The sequence below is a fragment of the Poecilia mexicana genome, unplaced genomic scaffold (assembly GCF_051168715.1).
Source record: "Poecilia mexicana isolate PSO_F unplaced genomic scaffold, ASM5116871v1 scaffold_7, whole genome shotgun sequence".
Classification (NCBI taxonomy): domain Eukaryota; kingdom Metazoa; phylum Chordata; class Actinopteri; order Cyprinodontiformes; family Poeciliidae; genus Poecilia; species Poecilia mexicana.
This window is the reverse complement of record NW_028263376.1, coordinates 16,307,951-16,333,771: the sequence shown is the minus strand read 5'-3', so window position 1 is coordinate 16,333,771 and position 25,821 is coordinate 16,307,951. Positions and strand designations below refer to the sequence as shown.

At 39.7% G+C, this 25,821-nt stretch overlaps 1 protein-coding gene across 1 annotated transcript in view; it reads left to right on the top strand.

Annotated features, from left to right (window-relative positions):
• Window positions 1-25,821, top strand: part of plxna2 (plexin A2) — a 216,764-nt gene that overhangs the window by 186,282 nt on the left and 4,661 nt on the right. Inside the window, exons 23-31 of the mRNA XM_088007157.1 lie at window positions 6,547-6,613; window positions 6,826-6,972; window positions 8,405-8,564; window positions 10,547-10,650; window positions 16,559-16,658; window positions 20,483-20,673; window positions 20,813-20,982; window positions 21,086-21,298; window positions 21,596-21,746. Coding sequence (XP_087863283.1) covers window positions 6,547-6,613; window positions 6,826-6,972; window positions 8,405-8,564; window positions 10,547-10,650; window positions 16,559-16,658; window positions 20,483-20,673; window positions 20,813-20,982; window positions 21,086-21,298; window positions 21,596-21,746 — 1,303 coding nt within the window. The remainder of the gene's footprint in view (window positions 1-6,546; window positions 6,614-6,825; window positions 6,973-8,404; window positions 8,565-10,546; window positions 10,651-16,558; window positions 16,659-20,482; window positions 20,674-20,812; window positions 20,983-21,085; window positions 21,299-21,595; window positions 21,747-25,821) is intronic.

The following is a 25,821-nucleotide window of genomic DNA, read 5'->3' as shown; positions in this document are numbered from 1 at the left end:
TCGAATTAAATTCTTAATATTAAACTGGTTCATTGAAGAGACACAAACAAGCAGGCTGTTTCCACATTTATTGTTCTGTTAAGGCATCAGAAAATTACAACTAAAAGGAGGAAGATTATCTACCAAAAATCTGAATATTTTGGTAGATAATTCAAAATATCTACCAAATCCTTGAAATGTAAAAATATTTTTACATTTCTGTCTGAAATGTAACTTTACTTCTTGTCTAAATAGCTCTATGCCTGCTAGCAGACCTGCTGCCCCATGAGAACTTATGTAAGCTTACTGTCCGCTGAAGGTCGATAGAAATTTTAAAGTAAACATTACATGAATTCCACATAAATACTGTGGCTTTTAAAATCCATGTTGTATTTGTACTGAAATTACTAAATGCATAGGCTCTACTCAATAATTAAATGACTTGTGAAGGCAAATTGTCCTTAAACAAAGCCACCCCTTAGATTTTCATAGCAAAATTCTGAAAACCAAATATGTGGTACTTTGTGTTTGCCTAGCGCATAAAATTCAAATAAAATGCATTCAAATTCATGAGGCAAACAGTTTTATTTGCCAAGTACTGTATGTTTGCTTAGTTAAATTACCTTTCTTTCCTTCTGGAGGCTCAGAGTATATCTGAGAATTACAAAACGGATGAATGAGCAGGATGAAAAACAAATCATTGGTTTTCAACAAGTAATTAATTTAAATAGTTACACAGAATTCAGCTTGACTTGCGTCACTGGCAGTGAGGTTTGTGTTTAAATGCCCTGGAGGAAAGTATTGCTTCTTACGTGCCTACTCTTTTACCCATCCAACACATCAGACGAGTGGAAATACATCTGTAGCATTTGCTGTATCTTACATTTACACAGAAATGATATGAAAACCTCCAGTCCATTAAGTTAAATAACATCCTTCCTACCTTCTCTGAAGTGTTTTCTTTTTTCAGGGAAGTGTGAGTTTCCTTTAGTATTTAAAGATTTCAAAGGCTTTCTGGGTGTTGAAAATAGATTTTAGTTTATAAACACTACTATTTTTCTAAAAGCTTTTTGATAGAAGCATCTACGTTTTATGATTGATTTCCTCACTCTTTACTGCATTAAGGAGAATCGATGCAGCACCTGGCACCTTGTGATGTTTGGATTTTATTTAGTGGATCTGGATTTTCTTTTCTCTGCTTATGCATAACACAATCCTCATTCCCACCCATGTCTTTTGTCACTGGCTTTTCTTTCTGCTTATCATTTAAAGTGCAAACTCTAAAAAAAAAACATACCGGAATAGTCACTTCCTTTTTCTGTTAAGATCTTTTCCCCATTATCTCTATCATATTAACTTGTGCCATTCCTCACCCAGTTTCTTTGTCTTGCTCTTAATGTTCTTTAAATGGAACAACAGAACATTTCGTCTATCATCTTGAGACTCTTCAATCTTGTCTTATTTTTCTTCTCAGCATTTCTGTAATGAGATTTCCGCCCATGCAGAGCTTTGGTGTACGGCATTATTCAGAGCATGAGTATTGTGTTTAGCATTAGTTTCATTGAGAGACATTTCAGTGGCTGCTAAAATATCCACCCATGCACCCTCACAACCATTAGGAAATCCGAGATGGGGTCTGCTCTTAAACACTTTGTGGCATAATGAAATCCTGATGTTCATTAATGAAGCTCAATTAAGAGAGAGAAGGAAGCAGAGGAAAATGAGGAGGACATGAAGGAGAGGAGAAGGAGGAGAACAAAGTGCTTCTCCCTGCCGACATTCAAGAGAAGAGATATTAAGGGGGAGTCGGCACAGCCCCCGCACAAAAGGCTTTATTTGACTTCCTTCTTCGAGACTTGCTGAGCTTATTAAAATGCTTAATAGGTTCCATTAACTTCTAACACACGCAAGCCTCATAAAAGCAGGAATGGGAGGGGGTTGCACAGTAAGCATAGCAGTGAGGGGTGGGGGGTAAATCCTTGTAGAGGAAGGAGGGCGATTACAGAGGGATTTGGGGCATTGTCCAGAAAGATTCACAATAAATTAAGGCGTGTTCAGCATGAAAACACAGCCCAAGGCTCTAATGGCTCCTTCACATGTTTTCAAACTGAGACGCTTTACTGTGCAGCACGTTATTGTGCATCATTCTGCTCTTGTGAACTCTTTAGATGTCTTTCTTTGTCCGGTCCCCAGACATCATCACCTGTGTGTGTTTAATGAAAATACAGACCTGGTGAAATGTGTAGATTTTATTTGAATCCACACACAGTAAAAGTATAAGTACAGAAAGCACATGCTTTCTGTACTTATACAAATGTGTATTTGTACATACAAATGTGTGTACAAATATGCCAAATGTGGCATATTTCTGGCTGAATGTATGACAATGCTGCTTAGAATAACCGATGGGGTTTAAATTGGTTGATATCTAGGCTGTTAAGGACAAACCTTTGGAAGACCATTCAAGAAACCCAAATTGTTGATTCTTAAACCAATTTTGATCTGTGTTCTTAATTTGTGTACACTTTCATCCCAGCTACATCCAAGCTGTATGCATATGACCCAAACTATCACACTCATAAGACAGGAAATTATTTAGGAACGACCCAGAAACCACCAAGACTTAAGCATTCCAAATCTGAAAGTCTTTAAACCCAGATTATAGTCCACAATGTGACATGTTTTCATCAGCATGTGCTGTTAAAGAGTCCTAAACCAAAGCCAGTGTACCAAAATCAACAACTTTGACTCACTGAAATATGCCATTGCTTACATGGACAAGCCAAAATGTCTTTTAGAGAAAATTGTGATGTTCAGACAAACCCATAGTTGAGCTATTTAGACACAATGACAAGTAGTATGTTTGAAGATCTCCAAATTTAGGCTTTCGACCCTACGATCATTGTACTGTATTGATTGGTTTGTTTTCAAATGTTCTGAAAGCAAAGCAGAATAAAGAACTGCTGTCATCAAATTCTATAACTTCTTCTCAAATCAACAGCTGGTTGGTGGAAACTTGGAAATAACGGTGGCTCATAATAATTCCACAATAATTCCAATCTCCCATCGAAACGCCTCTTGAAATAGATGAAACATCAATGTTTACCAGTCACACATCCCATAAGATTTGCGCTTTACTCATCCTGCATTTACAACAAGCAACTAACAGGAGCTGAGAAATCTTAAACAAGCTACAATTAAGTGAAGTTACACTAATAAGCCTGCAAAGAGCAAAGTCAGAAGTCTTGAAGGATTTTAAACTGGTAACGGTTCAAAATAAAATGCAAGGTTTACTTTGGGCTTTGGCCTCTAATTAGTTATTTAGTTGGTTTAGATCAGGTTTGGACACGCGGTTTAGGCTGGGTCGGGTCAGAACCTTTAAGCCTAATCTAAACTCTGCGTCTGCCCCATTGTGGTAAAGTCGGCTCCTGCAAATAAATTAGTTCAAATGAACTCCACCCAGAAGAGTGGTCAAATATCCAACCACAGATATACAAGAAGCTTCTTAATGCCAACAGAAAGCCAGTGGTTAAGGTGTAGTTTGCAAAGAAACTTTAGAATTTCCCCAACAGAGATTTCTGCTGATATTGAGTGAGTATAAAACCTGCATCTGTGCATCAAATTCCTGTTATTTTACTTTGACAAAATAAGATTTTAAATACATTTCCAAAATAGTTAATCAATTGATTGATATTGAGTAGAAGAGAGAAATATGTTTGCATCTTCCTCGCTATATGAGGAGTGTTTATTCTCCCATGCTGTATGTTAAATGGTTGAACTTATCTACACCACCTCCCGTCAACCCTTGCCCAACCCCCTGCTGAAGCATCACACTTAATGTGCTTTCATCCAGTTCCTCTCTTAGCGAGATGCCAATAGACTGGCCAGTGGACTCGTTCACAGGGGAGTAGCCTCCGGCTGTGGGAGACATCATCAAAGCTCAGACAGTCATACATCATTCAAAACAAAATATAACCCCAGCTTTATAGTTGTGCAACTGAGAGGGGGAAAAAATCCATGAGTTGAATTGTAAAATATGAAAATCCTTAATCTTTCCTGTTTTAATGAGAAACGGAGAATGACTGACACTCTTCCTCATCTCAGTGACTAAATTGTTAGCTAGCGTGACCTCCCTGACTCAGACAATCCTTCTGGTGCTTTTGCCTCAGCCCCAGATTCCTGCTTATACACCTTAAACATGACTTAACGCAATTACCTCCAATAATAATAGTAATCTCGCTTCAGGTGTAATCATCCCCAGCATTGTTGAGGGTATGGAAGCCTTCTAACTCGCCTTTAATACCTTGCTGCTTCGATTCACGGTAATCCGCAGGTCAGCCTGGGTCCTCTGCCATATCCACCAGAGTAATCACAGTAATTTACTGTTGCATAAAGGGAACTTTTTAATGCATTGTCCCTGAAATTGGCTGCGATCACATACAGAGCTTTATGACAGGGCTCCCTTGCAACCAGGTGGAAATCATAAAGCGTCAGTCTTAAACACAGCAGATACACTTTATTGTGGATGTTAGTTGTGCTATCAGTCGCATTCAAGCAAAGAGGATAAATAGCAGTACTTTTAGTTCAGACTATGTTGTAGCACACAGTAGATAAACACTATTTTAATCTCAAGAAGTGTGGTATTTAATTTTATTTTCACTTGTATACACAAGAAACCTGCTCTTTTAGTATCTACCTTAGCTTGTTTCGCACAAAGACAGTCTAATACAAAGAGAGCCTCTCCTCTGTAATTTACTGTTCAGGGCCTTTTTATTGCTATACAACTATTTCTCAAAGGCTCCCATTTTTGTCATATAAATTCACTCCAGAAAAGATCTTTTTTTTTTAAGATTACTGTTCTTAAAGTACCAAGGTGTGTCTTATATGTTAAAATATGCACAATATTATAAGATTATAAAACCCACAGTTGATGCTGATATGATGACTCAGTTTATTTTTCACAATTATCTTATCTAACTTATGTCATAAAAATACCAAGATAATGTTTTGTGTTGGAACATCAAACTGGAAAAGATCTGTTTATAAGTTAAAAATAACCTAATGATAGCTCTAACAACTACTAAAAAAATAAGGTAGCTGTCTATTAGTAATGTAAATTTGACTGACATGAATGAGGATGCTTCAATCAGCTTGTTTTAACACTGACCACATTCAGTTTAATTATGAGGCTCTTATGTAATTACAAATCGATTATGTCAGTTCCTCCGGGGAGAATCGTGTTATGGATTTTCTTTTAGTTTTGCATGTTCTACAAATGGGGCTCCATGATGGCACTGCTGCTTGCACTGTTGCCTTGTAGCAAGAAGGTTCTAGGTTCAAATCCCAACTCAGGACTTTGCAGGTTCTCCTCCATATGTGGGTTTTCTCCGGCTTCCTACCAAAGTCCAAACAACTGGATGCATGGAAGTCCCGCATCCTCCATATAATATTTCTGTTTGCCAAGGTGACTGGATGAGAAACATCTGAACTTATGCATTCAAATGGTTTCTGGTCCTCAAAACGAAGTCATAAATTAACAAAAAGATAATAGTTGTTACTCAATCAGTGTTGCCTTATCTCAATGCAGTGAAAATAAAAAAAACTACACCTGTATCTCTACTTCACCCCAAGCTCAACCTAATATTGAAGTGTTTTACTTGAACCTCGTGATGATTTATAACAACATCACAATAAGGTGGCGATTATTGCCATTGTTGCAGGTAGTTAATTGTCTATTCAGGGGAAACCCAGAACTTTAAGCATTTTTTTACAAACTGAGTCAACAGCTCATTTTCGCTATTCTACTTTCTGTGAATATAACAAACTCTTTCATCTAAGCTTCGTGCTCATTAGTAGTTGTTTTTTTTTTTTTGTATTTAATTCCTGTTCTCCTGTGATTCGTGATGCTGCTAATGAGGTAGATGTAGAGATATTTGTTTGGCATTTAGAGCAAACAACGAGCAGAAATTATGAAAGGGTACAGAGTTGTGCTGCGTGGTAGAAATAGTCGGAGGTCAGTGCACTCTTGTGTTTTTTTTTTTTTTTTTTTTTCTTGGACAATCAAGCCCAGCAGCAGGCTGTAGCTCCATGTGTGATTGACTGGGAAGGGCAGTGGAGGCGGGGAGGAGGATGGGAGGAAATGAGAGGAGAAGAGATCGTTTTGGCTGCGATCAGGCGTTACCTGGCTGTGACAGCTCTCGTCTCTCTCAACAGCTGAGGCTTGTCACAGCTGCTGATGTCCCGCTGTGTTGAACCGCACATGAATAATCAACTGCACGCGTGCCTGCTCTGTCACGCACACACACACATACACACGCACGCATGCACTTATGTGCAGAGATGCCCCCTGTTTGCTCTGCTCTGTTCTCTCACTGTGACCACGGGGTTGTAGGCAGTATACAAGCAAAACCAAAGGCGGCTGCTCCATAGCCAAGATGTCAGAGATCTCCCTTAGGTTTTCTCACAACCTCATGAATTATGGAAGTCTGTTGTTTTCTGAATGTTTTGACTTATTGAGAGAGAGACAAAAATTACATTTTGTTTTGATTCTGCTTTATGTAATTTCAGAACAGAGTCGGTTGCTGAGAAGATGCTCACGAACTGGTTCGCCTTCCTCCTTCACAAATTCCTCAAGGTCAGTGCGCCAACAAATGTGCGGAGGTGTTTATATATGCACATGCAAATCCATCCTTTGTATCTTTTTAATAAAGCCTCCAGATTAAAGATGTGATTATGCAGTTTTGTGTTTTCAGTCTGGTGAGGTTTCTTTTTTCCACGCCGTGGTGCTCTGTCATGTGTGAACCTGTGGGTTTGTCTGTCTGCGCGTGCGCGTTTGCGTGTTCACAGGAGTGTGCAGGGGAGCCGCTGTTCATGCTGTACTGCGCCATCAAGCAGCAGATGGAAAAGGGGCCCATTGACGCCATCACCGGAGAGGCCCGCTACTCCCTGAGCGAAGACAAGCTCATCCGCCAGCAGATCGAGTACAAAACCCTGGTACGTCACACACCAGCAGACACAGCAGAAGTTTGCACAAAGGCTTGCAGACGTGGACAAACATGATGCTGCCAAGCTGACACGTACACACACAGACTCAAGTGCTTCTTTTGTTTTAAGTAGAGGCCCACAGCTGACTGCATCAGGGTTTTTTACTTATTTCACATTTTCCATTTTCAAGATGACATTGGAGAGTATATATTGTTGTTGTTTGTTTATTTCAAAAGGGACAAAGCACATCTATCATCTATATAATATGCCAGAGTTGACCATAAACGCTAGTTTTTATCTGTAATCCCTCAATCAATATAAATACAATACATTATAGTGCAATGCAGACAGAGAATAATAAAAATTATAAATAAAAAGCTTTTTTTTTATCAGGTTACAAATTTTAAATGTAATTTAAATCTACTTTAAATAGGCTTGATTGATTGTTCCCAAACTTTACGCATTGCAAGAAGCACATTGCTTCATCTGAAAATAGTTTAGCACATCCAGAAACCTGTCCAGACACGACTGTTCACCCAAAACTAACAAACAAAACACACACAGCATTAATCCGATGGTGATCGCAGCTGCAGCAAACCACAACTGAGTTGAGAGAATCTGTTCAATCTTTTGACAAATATCTGTCATGTGCTGCACAAACTATCTCATACAGAGAAGCTGGTCAGTTTTTCTGACTAAAAGCAGAACTAAAAGCAGGAAAATCCTGGACTAAAGCCTGTAGAACCTGTGTGAGATTTACCTCCTAATAATCCTAATCCAGATTTAAAACGAATAAAAAGTCTTTGGCATGACTTAAAAGTTGATTCCCATAGACACTTTCCATCTAATCTGACTGAACTTGGGGTATTTGGCAAAACTGCAGTTCTAAAACGGATACACTAAATAAAATGCATCAAAATGTGTTATTCTTTAGCATAAGAAAGTTCAAAGAGCATGAATGCCTTTGTAGAGCAGTGTAGCTGTGTTTCGCTGCACTACCTTGGGAGGAAAATTAAGCATTAGTCCCACAGGAAGCCATGTTGGTCCAACATCAGGGTAGGTGGTTATAGACTGAAACAAACCAAACAAACCTCTCCTCACGTTCTATCATGAACAGATAGAAAAAGGAAAGCTCTCACACAACCAGCATGTGACATGACAATGCTCTGATTGCTCTGACTGGGAATTTGGCTCATTATGTGCTAATGCCCCGGCAGTGCTGGAAATTGGTGTCCCGCCGAAGGTGTGAAATTAGATTTCGGGATGCCAGTAAGAGCGGAAATGGTTTCTCAAAGCTCCTGCTATGTTCCAAGGAGACTCTAATGAGGGAAAAGCCACAAGCTGGACCCGCGTCCAGTCAGGAACCAGCTTTTTCCTCCTCCCCTCTTGTGTTGTTTCACTCTCTCTCCCCCTCTCTGTTCTCCCCTTTTTCATAATCCAGATCCTAAACTGTGTAAACCCAGACAACGAAAACAGTCCGGAGATTCCCGTGAAGGTGTTGAACTGCGACACAATCACACAAGTGAAGGAGAAGATACTCGATGCGGTTTACAAGAACATGCCCTATTCTCAGCGGCCGCGGGCCGTCGACATGGACTTGGGTAAAGAGCCAAACACACTGAACACACGATTCAAAGACACACAGATCCATCAGACAGGTGTAGAGTCCTTCACACCTACAGATTCATGTATTAGTAAGAGAACACCCAAGCATGGTGGACAGATAATCAGTGCGATAAAGCTGTGCTCCAGCCTCCCAGCCAGCCTCAGTGAGCTGCTTCGATGAAACTGACTGGCATGTTTTCCACACCTGCCGGTGCCAACAAGCCTCAAAAGATTTAAATAGAGAATTGCGTCTGATGATGCATGTTTTTACATCTTGGACGTGGCCGACGCAGGTAAGAGCTGACCGTCTGGCTCAGCCGCCTCAAACTAAACTCCACTCCCACACAGTCTGCCACTGCCATCCTCTGCTGTCCGTGCCTCGCCTCCCATCGGTCTGTCCCTCACCATATTTTCTTTTAACTTCACATAAGTGTGCAGAACAATAACCCCCCCTGCCCCCCAAGTCCCATGCTTATTTCAAATGAGCACGCATCTGTATCTTTACAACACTCCCATCGGATAATTGCTTGAAAGTGATTGCATCTGTGTGAGACTGTCTGCAGGTGTACAATTCTCTTTAAAACACAGATTTGTGGGTAGTTTGAGGCCATGTTGTGCCAGGCAGAGGCATCATGTGGTCATCTGGACGAGACACGCAGCAATAACAACCCGGTCAACAAGGGGAAAATCAATGATCATTCCCAGTATGAGGCCTACATTGGTTATCCGCCTCTCTGTGACTACCCTTATTATCATTTTATTACTGCACAATGATGCCTCAGTCACTGCCCTCCACCAGTGCTGCTCGGTGTTTTTACCTGTTACATATGGTTCCTTTTCTGCTTGCTTTTGAAAGGAAGTAATTTTCTCAGAGCTTCCGTCTCAATCTGATCTTCCTTTCTTCCCCGCAGTGATGGCTCTGCTGCTGCTGCATTTGTGACACTTGTACCAATTAAAGTGTGCAGGCTGCCTAAACATGCATCTTTCAAATGTTCTTGTGGAATGTTAAATTAAGATGCATATCAACCTCTGTCTGAGGACACGCAGGAATCTTGCAGCTATCTACTCATTTGTGTGCATGTGGAGCTGTGTCTCAACATTTTTCCACAAAATGATGTCTCCTGTTCAGCCTTGTTTGAAACTTTGAGCCATCAGCTGATATTTTTATTATTTTATGGTCATTTTTTTAGTTGAACCAAAATTTCTAATGAAATGGATGTGATTTCACACATCCCAATACCCAAAAACACACTTGAAATTAACTAAACATACACACCATTTATCCACTAATATTCTACCTAACATATGAGACCGAGCTGTTTGTAGCAGAAACTTTATCAGAGTCCATATATCATGTTCGTGCTCCATCTGACTGAATGAAAATGATTCAAAATCCTCATCTGAATTCTTCCAGTCACTTGTCCAACATGTTGTTGATGTAAGCAGACAAATCAACCCCAAATTAGCTATTTTTGTGCCAGCTGTCATCGTTTAGCCATGTCCTGGCAACCCCTATGATCAGGTGAAGATCGATAAGCAGAAATATATATATTTTTTTCCTTTTCTTTTTGGCTAACTTTTTGGTCGGTGAGAGTTGTTAGGGAGCTAAAGGCTTATTGGAAGGCTGAAGTTGTCTTCACCTGGAGCCAGCTGGAACAAACCCAGGAACATAAGTAGAGGCAAAGAGGTTGTTGGTCCCCCTGCCTTGTAGAACTGCAGCCAGAGGATGAGGGAGAAGTGTTGTAGAGTTCACTTAATGTAGCAGAACTCAGAGAGAGTGAAACAGAGCTGTGAAGTGTGCTACTTGGAGCGGGAAATGTGTGTTTTACGAGCAAAAAATATGACTAAAAATTATATAGACAATACTTGGAGTTACTGTTTTCTATGACGGTCGGTCAGGACTGAGCCACATAGGAGCTGACTTATTTATTTTCATGTTTCTCTTATTATTTTTCTGTTTGTGTGTTTTCGTCATCAGAGTGGCGTCAGGGCCGAATGGCTCGTGTGGTGCTGCAGGATGAAGACATCACCACTAAGATTGAAAATGACTGGAAAAGACTCAACACACTCTTGCACTACCAGGTAAATAAGTTTGGCGTTTTTCTTCCCCTAATTGACTCTGAAACTTCTTTTTGTCAAGAAAAACCTAATTTGTGTCCAACTTTTGCTTTGGGTTTTATTATGGAAATTGTTCCGCCCACACTAGCAAACTTTGAAATTTCCTGCTCTTGACTTTAAGGCAGCCCAATTTTCAGTCTCTCATTTGCATGCTCATAGCTGGTACACTCCGAGTGACTCACGGAATAGAGGACAATTACTGTACAGGTGGCAGGAGAGGTGAATTCTCCCCATCACAGCTGACATTTCTCCCGCCTCCCTGGAACGATGAGGCGACAGGAACGTCTCTTTACTTTCCCCTCTTTCTCACTCCATCCCTGCACCAGTAACAATTTGTCCTCCTTTGGGGGCACGAGTTCATCTTCCGCCCCCTGTTTAATAGACAGAAGAGAACTGAACTAAAGAGGAGGACAGCTGGGAACAAGAAGAGATTTTTCAGTGGAGTTTGCGGCAGATGAATGAAGGAAAGCTAAAGTGTAAGTTGGCAGATGCTCGAAAGAAAAGGAAATAAAGACGGAAACAGGCGAAGGAGATGGGAAGTTGGTCATCTCCACAGGTCATGAATCTTTTGCAGCGCCCGCTCAGCCGTTCCTCATTACTTGGCCGAAGGGTGCCATCTGTCTAAAGGCTGCATGAGCTTTGATTCAAGACTACCTGCGGGAGGAGCAGAGGCTGTGGCAGCTTTGGTTAGAATCGCGGATCAATACTGCACAGCCTGGAGACGCCAGTAAAAAGGGATGAGGTGGCAAAACTGAAGCCCTCACAACAGGGAGCTGCTGTGAACTCCTGCCCCTCAGGAACGGTGGGAGTAACTTAGCAGATGTGGGAGTCATTAGAAGACGGGACACATCATAGTGTCCTTCACACAGGACTTGGCACCATGCAGGTTCTGTTGCCCCTTTGTCTTTTCACCCTCCTTTCTGCCTTTACCGTTACTTTTTTTGACTTTGGCCTCATTTACACTTTACTTCTTAAACATTTCACCTCACTGCAAATAGATCCAACATCGCTTCCTTTTCTCTCACACATTCACAACCCTTTTAGAGGGAAAACAGACCCTCTGATTTGAATGGAAGTCGGTGAAACTTCTGAGCAGCAAGCTGTTGTGTTTTGTACGTTTCATGTACCTGAGCATTTTGGCAGACAACGAAAACAATTCAATGAAGTCTTTCATGAAGATTATATAGAAAATGGTGAAGGAACCAGACTCTTACTTCCACCTGTAACTGGTGAAGTGGATAAATAACTTCAGCAAAGTAGGTTTGCTGTAAAATTTTCAGGTGAGTTTTTATTTCTACTATTATTATTATTATTATTATTATTATTATTAATTGTTGTTGTCATCATTAGTAGTTTATTTGGTGTTTGTAAATGACATGTAAAATTTAGGGAATGCTTAACTTTAGCAAAGTAAAAATGTCTGCAAAACACTGAATAGCACAATAATAATCAGCATTCTGAAAATTTAATAAAGGTTTAATATAATTTCTGGTATGAACTTTGGTTTTCTTGCTGCCACTTCAGCACAAAAAAAACAAACCTGAACCTGATATGACTTACTTTCGTCTCCTTACATCAAACCATTTCTATACAACTCTGCTAATCGGAGACCAGAAGCGACACCGAATGATCGCTTGTCGTAATTTCTAGGATATCTGTGCATTTTGTTGCTTTAAACACCAAAGCTTCATTGACTCCCGTTAAAACTGTAGCGTCTGGCTTGAATGCAGGGGTTCAGTACCCAGACGTGTTGTATCTCTGCTGAACAGTGACGGTTCCCCCTCTAAGCACCTCATCTAGGTCTCTTCTGTGTTTCCCCTTGGTGAAGCAGCTCAGTGTGTTTGCTTCTACCACATAATGGGCTCCTCTGTTGTTGTTTTTTTGCACTTCTTTGCCTTGCAGTCTGTCTGCCATCATTAGCCAAAGGGAGACACTACAGAGCACGCATGTGGCCACTTCACTTATTTCCTTGCTCAATAGCAGATCACAGGACTGCTATTGATCATGGATCTGAGGGTCCCTTCATAAGACCCACCGTAAGGCCCAACACCGCATCACTACAGAGAAGATAGAGATGGGCTGCAGAGCAAAATGGTGGCAGGAGGAAGAGAGGAAAAGGACAGTTGGTGCTGGACGAGATCAGAGTTGGAAGGAGAGATGTTTTTGCATCATTACTGTTTGGATGAGTTGGCAATAGCCCCCTTGTGCGAGCTTGTGTGTTTGTGTCACACACCATGGTGCCGAACTGGCAGCTGTGACAACACGTGGCTCTGGATTATAAAAAAACAAAGGGGATCATCTCATTAAACCCAAGAGAGAGAGGGAAAGCTTGAAGAATATAATGGAAGAAGAGGTAAAAAGGGAAATAGTGAAATATGCAGAGTGAGTCTGAGCATCACCCTGAGTATTTGCTAATTCTCCCATAGCTGAAACACAGGGACTAGACGAAGGCATTAAAATTCATAGGTCTCACAGCCACCTAGGAAATGCCATTGGCTGTTTACACTGTTACATTGGAAATAATGGTTTACACAGCCTGGATATGGAAATGCGCACCTTTCCACTACGCTAAAATGAAAAACTTAAATGCACAAACTGAAAACGAGTTCACAATCTTTATTCATCACTTTGGTATTCATAGTCAGGGGACCAGACTCCTCTTCTGCAACAGCTTCCTCTCTGTTTCTGTTTTTGTTTCCTGCCTGGATAAAGATAGATGCATATTGAAGTTTTTTTCAAATATGCACACAATGTGTGTTCAGACTTGTAGCTCATACATGTGTGGCAATCCTCAGATAAACAGCAGAGCTAAGATAAATAAATCTTCTTTCACTGGAATGCTGTCTTGAAACAATTTAACTTGCTGTGGTGGTAGCTGGGCAGTGAGCATGATGCCAAAAGATACTCACATTTGTGTGAATAACATTAGATCAGCTTTGAAGAATTAATTCTCCTCTGTTTGTTTTCATTTAGATTTTAACTATTGCGCTTACTGTGATGTGAGCAAACTGCATTTTTTTTAGCAAATTCTTGAAGATCAGAGTAGATTATTCTTATTTTGTACCTTTAAAATAACTTTTTACAATCTACAAAGCAATTGACTAATACACAGAGGGCTAATGAATGAATAGATGGTGAACACAAATCCAGGAAAGGTGTGACTAAGAAATTAATTCTACAAAATAAAAATTAAGGTACAGCAGAACACAAGAAACCCAAGAAAAATCTAAAGTAGTTTTAAAAAAGACAAATCAGAGCAGAAGGGAAAATCCAAGCTTAGTCTGGAAAACCTGTTGTTAGGGGTTTTCACCTTTATGTATTTGTCTATGCAATATAAATACTTCTCATAACCATAATGTTTTGGTTTAGCTGCTGTTTAGTCTGGTGATTTGAGTGCCGACTTGTTTGTTCCAGCGGAACCTGGAGAGCAGACTGATGACTCCTGGAGCTCTGCAGACAAACTGATCTCAGGGCGTTTTGGGCTCTTTGAACAGCAAAACGTACAACACAAACGTGCTCATTGCTGTGTTTCTCAGTCCAACGCTGTAGTTGTCTCAAGTCTGTTTTCAATTTGGTTAAAATATAAGCCTTTAATCAGAAGGAGAACTATGGTCTTAGGATGTGAAATGAAAATAAGTGACATGCTTGGTTAATGTTGCTGCACTCTGAGTCACATCCCTAAAAGCAGCTTTTGAAGACACAGTCCCAAAAAAATTACATGTTTTCCATATCCAAACTCCACCTTAAGTCCAAAATAAAATAAATCTTGAGTACTTTTTCTTTTTTGATGACTGCCTTCAGACTTTTCCCCCCTTTCTAGTTTTTACAGAAGCTGCACACATGCAGAGTTTATTTCCAAGCTACTGGGCAGCGGCGATTCCTCTGATAGGCATCATGATCTAAGAGAATGCAGGAGGGAGGAAGAAAGGTAGAAGATGACCACACTCAGCTGTCTGGCCGACTCACCAGTGTCTAATGGAAGGCCTTATCACAGGCGGGGTCCACAGCCCTTATCACACCTGCCCACTATCAGCCCCACACTGGATTATCCCTGAAGGGCGAATCTGCACGCCTTCAATCATTTACTCCTATCACAAGGAGCCATCTCTGCTCTCGCTTCTCTTTCAGCCATAAAAAGCATAAAGAAAGAGAGAGACGGAGAGATGGAGGCAGATGTAAAAAGGAAAGGGGGTACTGAGAAGCTATTTCATGCTCCCCGGAGAAAATGTATCACAGGAATAGCAGAGAAAACTTCACGGAAGTGTACCCTGATGGTGTGTTAGAGCTGGTCTATGCACTGTCAGCCAATTGGACCAGACTGTGGGATAGAGAGGATGTAGAAATTAAGTTAAGGCGAGCAGAATCTGACAAGAAACAGTGGAGGTGAGAAAGAAAGTGAGGAGGAAAGCCCATGGACTGTGCAGAGTACACTATACTTTATTGAGGGATAATTTGATCACAAGGTTTTACTACAATATTACAAAAATGCTGTTACTGAACATTATGTCACATCTTGTTTTTTTTTGTTTTTTTTTTAAATCATTTTTATTTTGGACCTTATTTTTTTCCAGATCCTTTATAACTAGTTTGTTTCAAGTTAGATTAAAAATATGTTAATGCTAAATGTTAATGTGTGGCTCCAGGATATCATGGTTTCAATTAATTACATAGCAATAGTGCTAAAAGCAGGCAATGTTGCACTTCTGATTAAAGAACATTTGTTTCACTCATTAGAGATTTGGTATTTCCTTTGTACTTTGAGAAACTTCACTGGCGAGATCAGCTGAGAAAGAATGTAAGGTTTAGAGGGAGGGAGGAATAGAGCAGCCCAGCTTCATCCAATATGAACAATATGCAGTGTGATATTTTCCAAACCGAAATGCACAGATAACTTATTCCTGCTAAGAGATATAAGGGAAAATGTTTTTGCTTTTATCCTGTTGTTTCTCTAAGGTGTGCCTTTAGGAGCCTGGCATTTATTTGCCTTTTGTTTATTTCTCTACTGGAGGCTCATCAGTTTGTCTTTGCTGGGTCTGAAGCAGAATTCCCTCCTCGGGGTAAGCTGCAAATGCCAGCCAACAAGCTCTTTTGTTGTTTTTGGTTCTCACTGAAGAACTGCGAGTTGTTTGCTGTGTTTTGGCTCTCTCAAGCGGAGATGTTTTGGTCCGCTAGCAGCAGTAGCATTCATTAATTAAACTGATAAATGATCTCATATGACAATCAAGTCTTGAAGCTAATTTTGAAGACATGTGCTGTAGGGCGCTGTGTGTTCTAGCTACAGCTTTTCAGCAAAAATAACTGGAGAAAAACTCTGAAATCTAATTCACAAAGGGAAAAGGATTAAACTGAGCATCATCCTCAAATATTACCGCCTCGCCCTATCGTCTTTTTTGACTGGTTGGTACTCAGAGACGTTGTGTTGTTACTCGCACCAACCATTTATGGTAAGGGTGCAGGTACACCAACTGAGACACTGAGCCTCCTTTTCCATCAACCATTCCCTCTCTTTGCATAATCTCCCAGCGCCAAAGCTTACCTCATCTCTCTGTAATGTTTCTGAAAGTATTGAAAATGACAATGACAGACATGTTGAGTACAACCGTCATGCAGCTGCAGCACTTTGCTCAGCTTGAAAAAAGCTACAGGGTTGTGGTGCAGAACAACAGGGAGCAACAGGAATTCTTGTGAGTCTTTGCTAAGAGAATTGTTTACTTCTGATCTTCATAGTTTGAATAATTTATCAGAAAACACTGTATGCATGCATACACCTGTTATTTTGTTTGAGTAACCCATGGCCTCTCTTCAGAATGTGACAAATTGCAGATATGCATTCAGGAGTGAAATGTGGCGTTCTCCGTGTCTCCTCATGCAGGTCTCTGATCGCAGCGTGGTAGCTTTGGTCCCCAAGCAAACCTCATCATATAACATTCCTTCTTCAGCGAGCATCACCCGTACCTCCATCAGCAGATACGGTGAGTCAGCACACATTGGCTCCACATTAATTGCAAAATGAGACAACATGTAAAACATAGGTAATTATGAAATTGTTTGCATTCTTTTTGAGGTTCAAACTGCTAATGATCTAGAGTAAAAAGAGAGAAAAAATAAAATAAATAAAAGAGAGAATGAGAGCTGTAGCGTGTTTGTGTTTCATTATTATAAAGTAAGCTGTGTTTGCACTTCGGGAACCGGTGGCCATTTTCCACTGCAGTTACAACCAAGTCTGCAATAACTAAATTTCAAGAGATATAAGTTCAGGGTAGCGTACTGGTAACATGCTTGTAAATTCATTTGTGTCCATTTCCAATCATAAGTGCTGTTTGTTGAAATTTTTATTTCCTATTCGCGGAGGATTTTCAACCTCATGCCTATAAACTGCCTGTCCTTCATGTTTTAGCACACCTGAATCAAATGAATGATTACCTCCTTAGCGTGTCATTAAGTGATGCAGAAGCCTAATGATAACTCATTAATTATGTCAGGTGTGTGGAGGCAGGGAAACATCGAAAACATGCAGAACAGTGGAAAGTCACTGATCTGGAAAGAAGGATAACTTCCCCTTTAAAACAGCAAAGTCCAGTATGTGAATACATTTTACCAATCTAGCATTTATCTTAGTGTTTTTTATAATGGCTTCAATACTTTAAATTGACTTTGTAAAGTCAATTCAAACTTTGTGAAAATGTACTAAGGGGATGGATTTTAAGTGAACTACAATAATCAATGTCTTGCCAAGTTTCAGTGGGAGAGGAGTTAAAAGGCTGCTGTGCAATGAAACTTTAACTTAGTGACTTTGTTTCAAAAAATACATAAAGTTGGTCCAAACTCCACGGAAAGGTTTAAGTCTAACAAACTTTAAAAAAAAGAATTCAAAGGTAAGAAATTTACTGATTATTGGGATTACAATCCAGTGATCTGCAATAATAACTTGTTACTATTTAACCACAGTCTCTCTGAATTTAAATACATTTTTTAAGTGATTCACAGATTTTTAAAAATGAAAACATCTAATTGTGTCCAAATGGAGCATTAGCGACCCCAACTCCTAGAGCGTTAGATGATGGTCTGTGTATGATTGATCAGAAAACAACCCTTTAAAACATATTTCATAAAAAAAAGCCTTGTTGTCCACTCTGCATAAATATCAGGCTACTCCTATTGGTTAACTCTTCAAACCCAGGGAGGAACTACCTATTATTCAGGAGGTGCTAATTCATGAATATGCCCAGAAAAGTTTAAGTATTTTTGACCTCTATCTGTTTCTCACACAAAGTAGATGTAATTAAGCATGACTTCATTTGGGTCGTCATTGATGCTTTTCTTTTCAATCAAGAAAAGGTGAAGAGACCCCCTTTTTTTTTTTTTTTTTTTATTTATTTATTTTTTTTGCAAAATTGCAATATAGTGCAATTTTTTGCACTGTAGTCTTCCTTTTTGCCTTTTATCAGGTCTTGAACTCACCAATTCTTTAACATCGATGACACATCATTTGCCACAGAGGCTTCATGGGTTCACAGACTCTCAGATGTGTGACTTACTTTGGGTTGTTTAGTGCCAAATTTTGGTCCATTGCCAGAGTGACGCAGCGCCAGCGCCAGGCAACTCATGATTGCTAATTATTCTGTGTGAATGATGCTTCACACAAACGGAGAAAAGATAAGAAGGCGAGCAGGGCCAATTATGAGGACTGGGGGAGAAGAGCTAAAGTCTGCCTTTAAACTGTCTAACACCGAAAACAAGCTAAGAACACCCTCATTCCTCCAAGCAATTAAACGTATTTACAGAAAACACAGAGTGTGTGTGCCTGTGAACTCTGGGTTAAACAATACATCTACTTGGAGTATTTAGTGTAAAATAAAGTGAGGTGACATTTATTAACAGTCCTTATCTAAATTGACCTTTAGAAACACTGCTTAGCATTCGGTAGTTTTCTTTGAAATAAAACATTAAAGTTAGAGGGTATCACTACAAGGAAATGATAGTTATCACAGGAAAGGTTGCTTAAAAGATTATTTCTCTTATTACCAGCAAAGATGGATAGAGAGGAGTCAATTTGCTGGCATTAGCCCGACCTTCATTAATCATCGTTTGGCACAGAAGAAGATGGATTCAAACTAATGCAATTTTCAGAGTTTAGTATCTTGGCTCACATTGTGCCACAAGTACAACTGATCAGCTCGGAAAACGGCTGCAGAAATAGGGAAGATACAGAGCATAAGGGAACAGAGGAGGAGGAGTAAAAGCCAGTGACTGGATTAAGATCGGATTTGGGATCCCAATCCACCCAGCGCATGCATTCAACCTTCTTCATCCCCAGCGGACACTGAAGGGGTGCAGTAGGGTCTTATTTGAAAGGTATAGGGGGCTTAAATGGCAGCTAATGCTTTTTTGTTCCGCTCGGCCTTTGAAGCCAGGTGAGAGAAATCCTCAAACGGGATCCTCAGATCCTGAACCTCTAGAGACGCTGCTGCCTGGAGTAGATGCCGACTAATTAGTGGAAGTAAAACCGGCATCATTCGGAGTGAGAATGTGAGGTGGAAGGATGCATGATGGGGGTGATGTATTGGAGAAGGACTGAGTTTTACAAATCAGGGATCATTTGAGGCATTGATGAGGGCGCGACGGAGATTTTTATTTTAAAAATGGCATTTGGGGAAAAGCCAATCATGCCTTTTAAGTGAAGCCAGGCACAACCCTCATGAGCCAAGGATTATATAAGTAGATGAAAAAGATAAAAGATGATAATTATCACATAATTTATGACAGAGACAGAAAAATCAAACAGTGAATAATCACAGGAAGTGAATCTGCAGCATTATTTTCAACCTGCCTGCAAAATTAGGTTGTGTTATGATGAACAAAGGAAAGCTGTAGAAGTCCTGTTCTCCCTCAGCATTTACATAATCTCCTCATGGACTTGAGTGTCATAATATTTTTAATGAATTATTTCAACCATTCTTGTGGACTGATTTTGCAAAAGACAACAACAGCCTTTCTTTCATGAGGATTTGAATTTTGGGGGGATTTTCTATGAAATCTGTTTGCTTCAATGCAACCTTACACCCACAATAATATACCTTTAAATGTCTTTCAGCAAGTCACACCTGGACCACACACACATTTTAAAATGCATACTATCAGTAGTTCTGACATGAATGGCTGAGGAAACGCCATGTTTGATGTTTTGTCAACTTGTTCTAAAATACTCCTTGTTATTGTCACCAAATGTTTAATTAATTGTATTATCTGTCATAAAATGTTCTCCAGAAGACATTTTAATGTATCTTACACAAGGTTCGTCCATCTTGTTCAGCATCCTACAAGTCCTTTGCAATATTATATAAAAAATAAAATGTTTCCTCTTACATCTTTACCCAAATGTCTGTGCCGTTTTGTTGTTAAGAGATCTGCTATCAACCAAATCACTTTTACAAAGGAAAAGAGAAACTACAAGCTGATATTAGCCGTGGTAAATGTCAAAAAGTTAATAGTCTTTGTCCAGTTGACACTACAGGACCCGTTGCCGTTAATTAAAGCTTAATGTAGATCCATGTATGATTATAACGCTGATATGTCAGTTCCACTGTCTGTGGATCGGCGGCAAAAACTGATCAAATTTGTGTGTTAAATCTTAAGTTTTATGTTAAACATCTTTCCAAACTGGAAAAATCTTTTTAAAAAACGATCTGAAATGAAGTACACATTCAGGCCTATGATGTCTGCATGTACTTCTGACTGAACCTCATGGATTCTTATTTATTACTCTACAATTTTCTTTTTTTCTCAACTCGGACAGACTCTTCGTTCCGTTACACAGGCAGTCCAGACAGCCTGAGGTCTCGTGCTCCTATGATCACGCCGGACCTGGAGAGCGGTGTAAAGGTCTGGCACTTGGTGAAGAACCATGAACATGGAGACCAGAAGGAAGGAGATCGAGGCAGCAAGATGGTTTCTGAGATTTATCTAACCCGGTTGTTGGCAACTAAGGTATGTCAGCCAACTTGTCCATGAACACTTTTATGTGTGACGATTGGAAAAAATATTCATATTGGCTGAACTTTTTCCACTACAAACTTCAAGGCGTTATGCACAGTCTTAATATCTTGCTCTTCGTCACCTCGTACAGGGCACTCTCCAAAAATTTGTCGACGATCTGTTTGAGACATTGTTCAGTACGGTTCATCGAGGGAGTACGCTTCCCCTGGCCATCAAATACATGTTTGACTTCCTCGACGAACAGGCAGACAGACATGGCATTTACGACACAGACGTTCGTCACACATGGAAAAGCAACTGGTAAGACTTTTTTTTTTTTTTTTTTTGTGGAAACGGAAACAAATGTGGTACTAGTTAGGTCCATGTCTGTCCCTAACTTATGTTTTTCATCTCCATCTTAAAGCCTTCCATTGCGTTTCTGGGTGAACGTGATCAAGAACCCTCAGTTTGTATTTGACATCCATAAGAGCAGCATCACGGACGCCTGTCTATCTGTGGTAGCTCAGACCTTTATGGATTCCTGCTCGACTTCGGAGCACCGGCTGGGCAAAGACTCGCCTTCTAATAAACTGCTCTACGCTAAAGATATCCCCAATTATAAGAGCTGGGTAGAAAGGTAGGTGTAACCACTACTTTCAACATCGACACTAAATCACACTTTTTTTTTTGTCTCCTCTTACACAAAAAGGCAGGTAATCTTTGGAAATTGATTCAAAAAGCTCTTTTTTTCTTTCACATTTCTCAGACAAAGTCTGTAAAAGCACTCTGCCAGTGAATATTAGCAGGCATAAATTGTCAGCACAAGTGGTGTAATGGCTTGAAAATATGACTGTAAAGTAATAAAAACCTCAGTCGAACAATCATATTAACTCAGTGAATGACTCCAAGTGTTTCGTGTTGCCTGTATTTCCAGGTACTACGCTGATATCACCCGGATGCCAGCAATTAGTGATCAGGACATGAATGCGTATTTGGCGGAGCAGGCCAGACTCCACTCTACAGAGTTCAACATGCTCAGCGCTCTCAATGAGATCTACTCTTACGTCAGCAAGTACAGTGAGGAGGTAGGTCTGAGTGCTCCAGCTGGAGAGAGAGCACAGTTTTTCTGAGGTTTTTCTTTTAATAGTAGTCAATAATTTTGCCAAATAAGTGTGTTTATCTTGTAAGTGCTTGGATTAGCTGGAGTTCACATTACATGTGCTTCAGCAAGATCAATACAACCTGACCTTCTGGTTAAGGTGACTGAGGTTTGCTCTGTATTCTCCTCATAATTTACTCACATTTCCCATGTTGCACTGTTGTTGACTAAATAAATTGGACTTCTGCTGAATGCATATTTACCACTAGTAACAAAATAACCACAGGCAATACCAAACAGCAAAACAGCACCTTCTGCATACCTGTTAAGACGAGTAAAAAGCTCTAAAAATGTGAAATATTTTATTGTAGTGGTATAACATTTTTTTAAATATACAACCATAATTTGAGTGTATTTATTCAGTTCGTTAAAAAACTCAAATGTTAAGAAATAACTGAAGCCCCTTCATTCATGACTCATTTTTGTCTTGGGGTGTGCAAATATAGGGCAGCGAAAAAGGTCAATTAATTTTAGAACAAGGAAACATTTACAGACCAATTTGTGTGGAGCAGCATAAATTAGTAAATGGCTTCAAGAAAATGGCATAGTACTATGTAGTCTGGCATCACTAACTAAAAAGTTAGCAGTGCTAACTCTAAATCACTAATCATAAACAGTAGTTTCCCTAAAAGATGAGAGCTATGCCAACATGGCATTTAGGAGAAGCTAACGCTATAGCGCTAGATTCAACCATGCTGATCCCCACCAGCGGAGCATGTCACCTCAACAAGGTCAAATTTGTCACTTCACACCAAAACTCTATTCAAATGAAAGTTTACAAAACAGAAAAGTAGAATTAAAATAATCTATCCAGAAAAAATAAGTTAGGAGAAGATAAGTGCGCTAAACATTTTCAAAGTTAGCAAAACCGCTAATATGCTAAGCAAAAACAATTAGCTTCTCTCTCAGTGGATTAGCAGAAGTAAGTCCACAACTGAAAATGACATTGTAACAAAATCTGCTTTCTTTGGGAAAACTTTCTCAAATAAACTGTTCCGTTTTTTACTAACAAATATTTCTAAATCAGAAAGTAGAACAATTAACACTATTTGTAATTATTATTTAGTGCTCACAATAAAGTCACTAATAGAATTTATATTGGACTAGTTTTACTCTGCAACTTCTGACAAATGGGTGACTGCCTTAATAAACATTTACAAAGGTGTCCATATGCCTCTTAATGTTTTTGCTTTGTTGAGGTCAGACGATTCTCCCATATTTTTTTTTACACGCTTTTCTCACTCAGTTGCACATTCAACCTGGAAGGCAGTCGTCCAAACTGATTGCATAACAAACTGCTGCTTCAGTAAATCAGCTGCCAATTACAGGCCGATTGTCAGTATAATTTGAATCAAAAGAAAGCAAGCCACAACTTTGTCCTGCATTGTCAGGCCCTTGGTGTACCCAGGACGTTTTTAGCAAAGGTTACCGAGGTCAGTGAGCTTCCTCCCAAAGCCCAGAGGTCTGGTAAGACCTGAGCTTAACAACGCACCGATTCTTACCTGAGCGGAAAGTGAGTGTCTACAAGCTGTCAGCTTGCTGTGCTGTCTTTTTGCTAGTGCAGAGTTGGAGCCGTTCTATTCGGTGTAGCTCTCACGGGTAGAATCACAGGCATCACACACACACTATTAGATCACAGGAAACGTATAAAAGGAGAAGGAAGGGAGTGTGAAGGCATTTATGGAGACATTCTGGTTCTAATGTCAGCCCCTCCTGTGGGAAACTTCAGTCTGACCTTTATGTTCAACTTCCTCTCCCTCTCTACATCTCTGATTGTCTCTCTCTTTATTTCTCTTCCTCCTTTTCTTTTCACTTTTTGCTCATTATCCAGTCAGCTTCCCCTTTGCTCTTCATGAATCTTACACTCTTGCTTTTGCTGCCTCTGCAGTTGCCATTGTCTGATGCTCACATTTACAAATGCACTTATTTTTCACACACACGCGCACACACACACACAAGCCACGGCATGTGCACCACTGCCCCCACAGTCTCTGGTGCGAGAAAACATCATCAAGTCTCATTAATTGGTTTACTCAGAGTAACCAGGCCAGAGCAGCACCAGCCTTCTTAAATGGATTTGGGGAGGAGGGCTTCACCTGCATAAAGGAATGCAGATTAATAATGGATTTCACTCAAGCTCGACGAGGAGGAGAAAACGTTATGACTATTACACCGAGCCGTTAAAGAGGTCTTAAAACCGATGAGTGAAAGATGGTGGGTGAGCACACAGATACTTTGTTCTGCTGCAGATCAGGAAGCAAATAAAGGACTGTGGTGCTGAAAAAGGCCACTGCAGATAAAATGTACAGCTTCTTCAGGAGATGTTGAAACTTGTAGGCCATCAAGATTCAAGTTTGAATGAAGAAAATAGAAACAGTCACCTCAAACATAATTAATTTGTCAAAGAGGATGAAATATAAAAGGTCTGCTTCTTTTCAAGGTTAACAACAATAGCCTTCTGTACTTATTGGCATCCTCGCTTACGATGAATGAAAATCCTTAGGATGAAAATGTGTCATTAATTGCAGATAATCAGCTTTTCTTCTTTGGTCAGTCACCTGACATAAATCCTGTAGAAAAGCTGAAGAATTGTGGAAACATAAATGGTCAGAGATCCGTCTCTGTGTGCTCCAACTCCATGAAATTTCACAGGATGAGACTAAGTGCTCTCCTATTGGCAAACTTCTGTTCTTCAAAGCATCGACAGCAGGGGTGCAATTATTTGTGCCACAGGTAATTTAGCAAAAAAAACAATGATGGCTTAGCATGGGCCTTTTTTCCACCCTACTGAATAAATTTGCTCAAATTAAAGGTTCGGTTTTTCCTTGATTATCAATGTAAGATTATACCACTATGCTAAAAAAAGTTGCAGAGATTTGAATACCGGTAGTTATTATACACATTTAAACATAAAATAAGATAAAATAAAAACACAGCATGGATTGTCATCTCTCCTCCAGCCCCCAACTTTCATATTTTATGTCATGTACCTAAGAATTATTTACATAACATAATGCAGAAAATGGCTCTATGAATTATTTTGTTGGAAATATGAATTATTAAGAAAAGCACAGCATTCTGCTAGTTAACAAGAGCAAACAGAAACTGCTGCTATTCAGAGACCATGTGCTAAACTGGGTTGTGGCATTTGAATACAGGACTGCATATCAAAGGGAAAACAAGCATTTGTGTTTCAGTTTGTGTTCATACAAAGAAGCCTTGCTGCGTACGGTGGCGTCACGCTGACAGAGATGCAGCCTGACAAGTTGACACGAGATTAGAGAGTTGAGAGGAGAGCGCGTCCGACTGCCTTTTGAACCCGGCTTGACAAATGCCAAATTTAAAAGACGGAGCTCAGAAGATAAAACATGGAATGATATTTTTGAATTTTTTTTTAAAGACATGTTCTTTCATGTGATGTCCATGTAGGGGCTCAACATTTCAAGCTTTACTCTGCTGTGACACAGACTGCCCTTGAATTTTATGCATTTTTTTATTTTTGCAATTTTCCAATTTACAACTGCAAACTTCATTTTTTTTATTTGTGTCCATAAAATTGTGGAAATAGTAAGAGGTGAGATCTATAAAGGTTTGCATCAAAGCAAACATACAAGTCAGAATATTAAAGTCCTGACCTTAATCCAAACAAGAATCTGTGACTTGACTTCAAAAATTAAAAAAAGCAAATGTTTTCCAAATTTTCCTATTGAGATAATAAAGTATATTCTATTCTATTCCACACACAATTTATACAAACTTGTTCCATTTTGCAAACAAGAACAATCTAAAATTTAGTCTGTATTTATAAGCTGGAAAAGGTGTAAAACTGCTATAGGTGATTCTACAAAGTTCTGATTTAGGCAGAAGGTTGATAGAAATGCGCACCATACTTTTCTACCTGAGATCCAGGAACACTTGAGACTTCCTCTGAAACTCCCTTTAACTGACTATATAATTGTTCAGACACCTAATAGACCTTAATATGGATTAATATACACAGG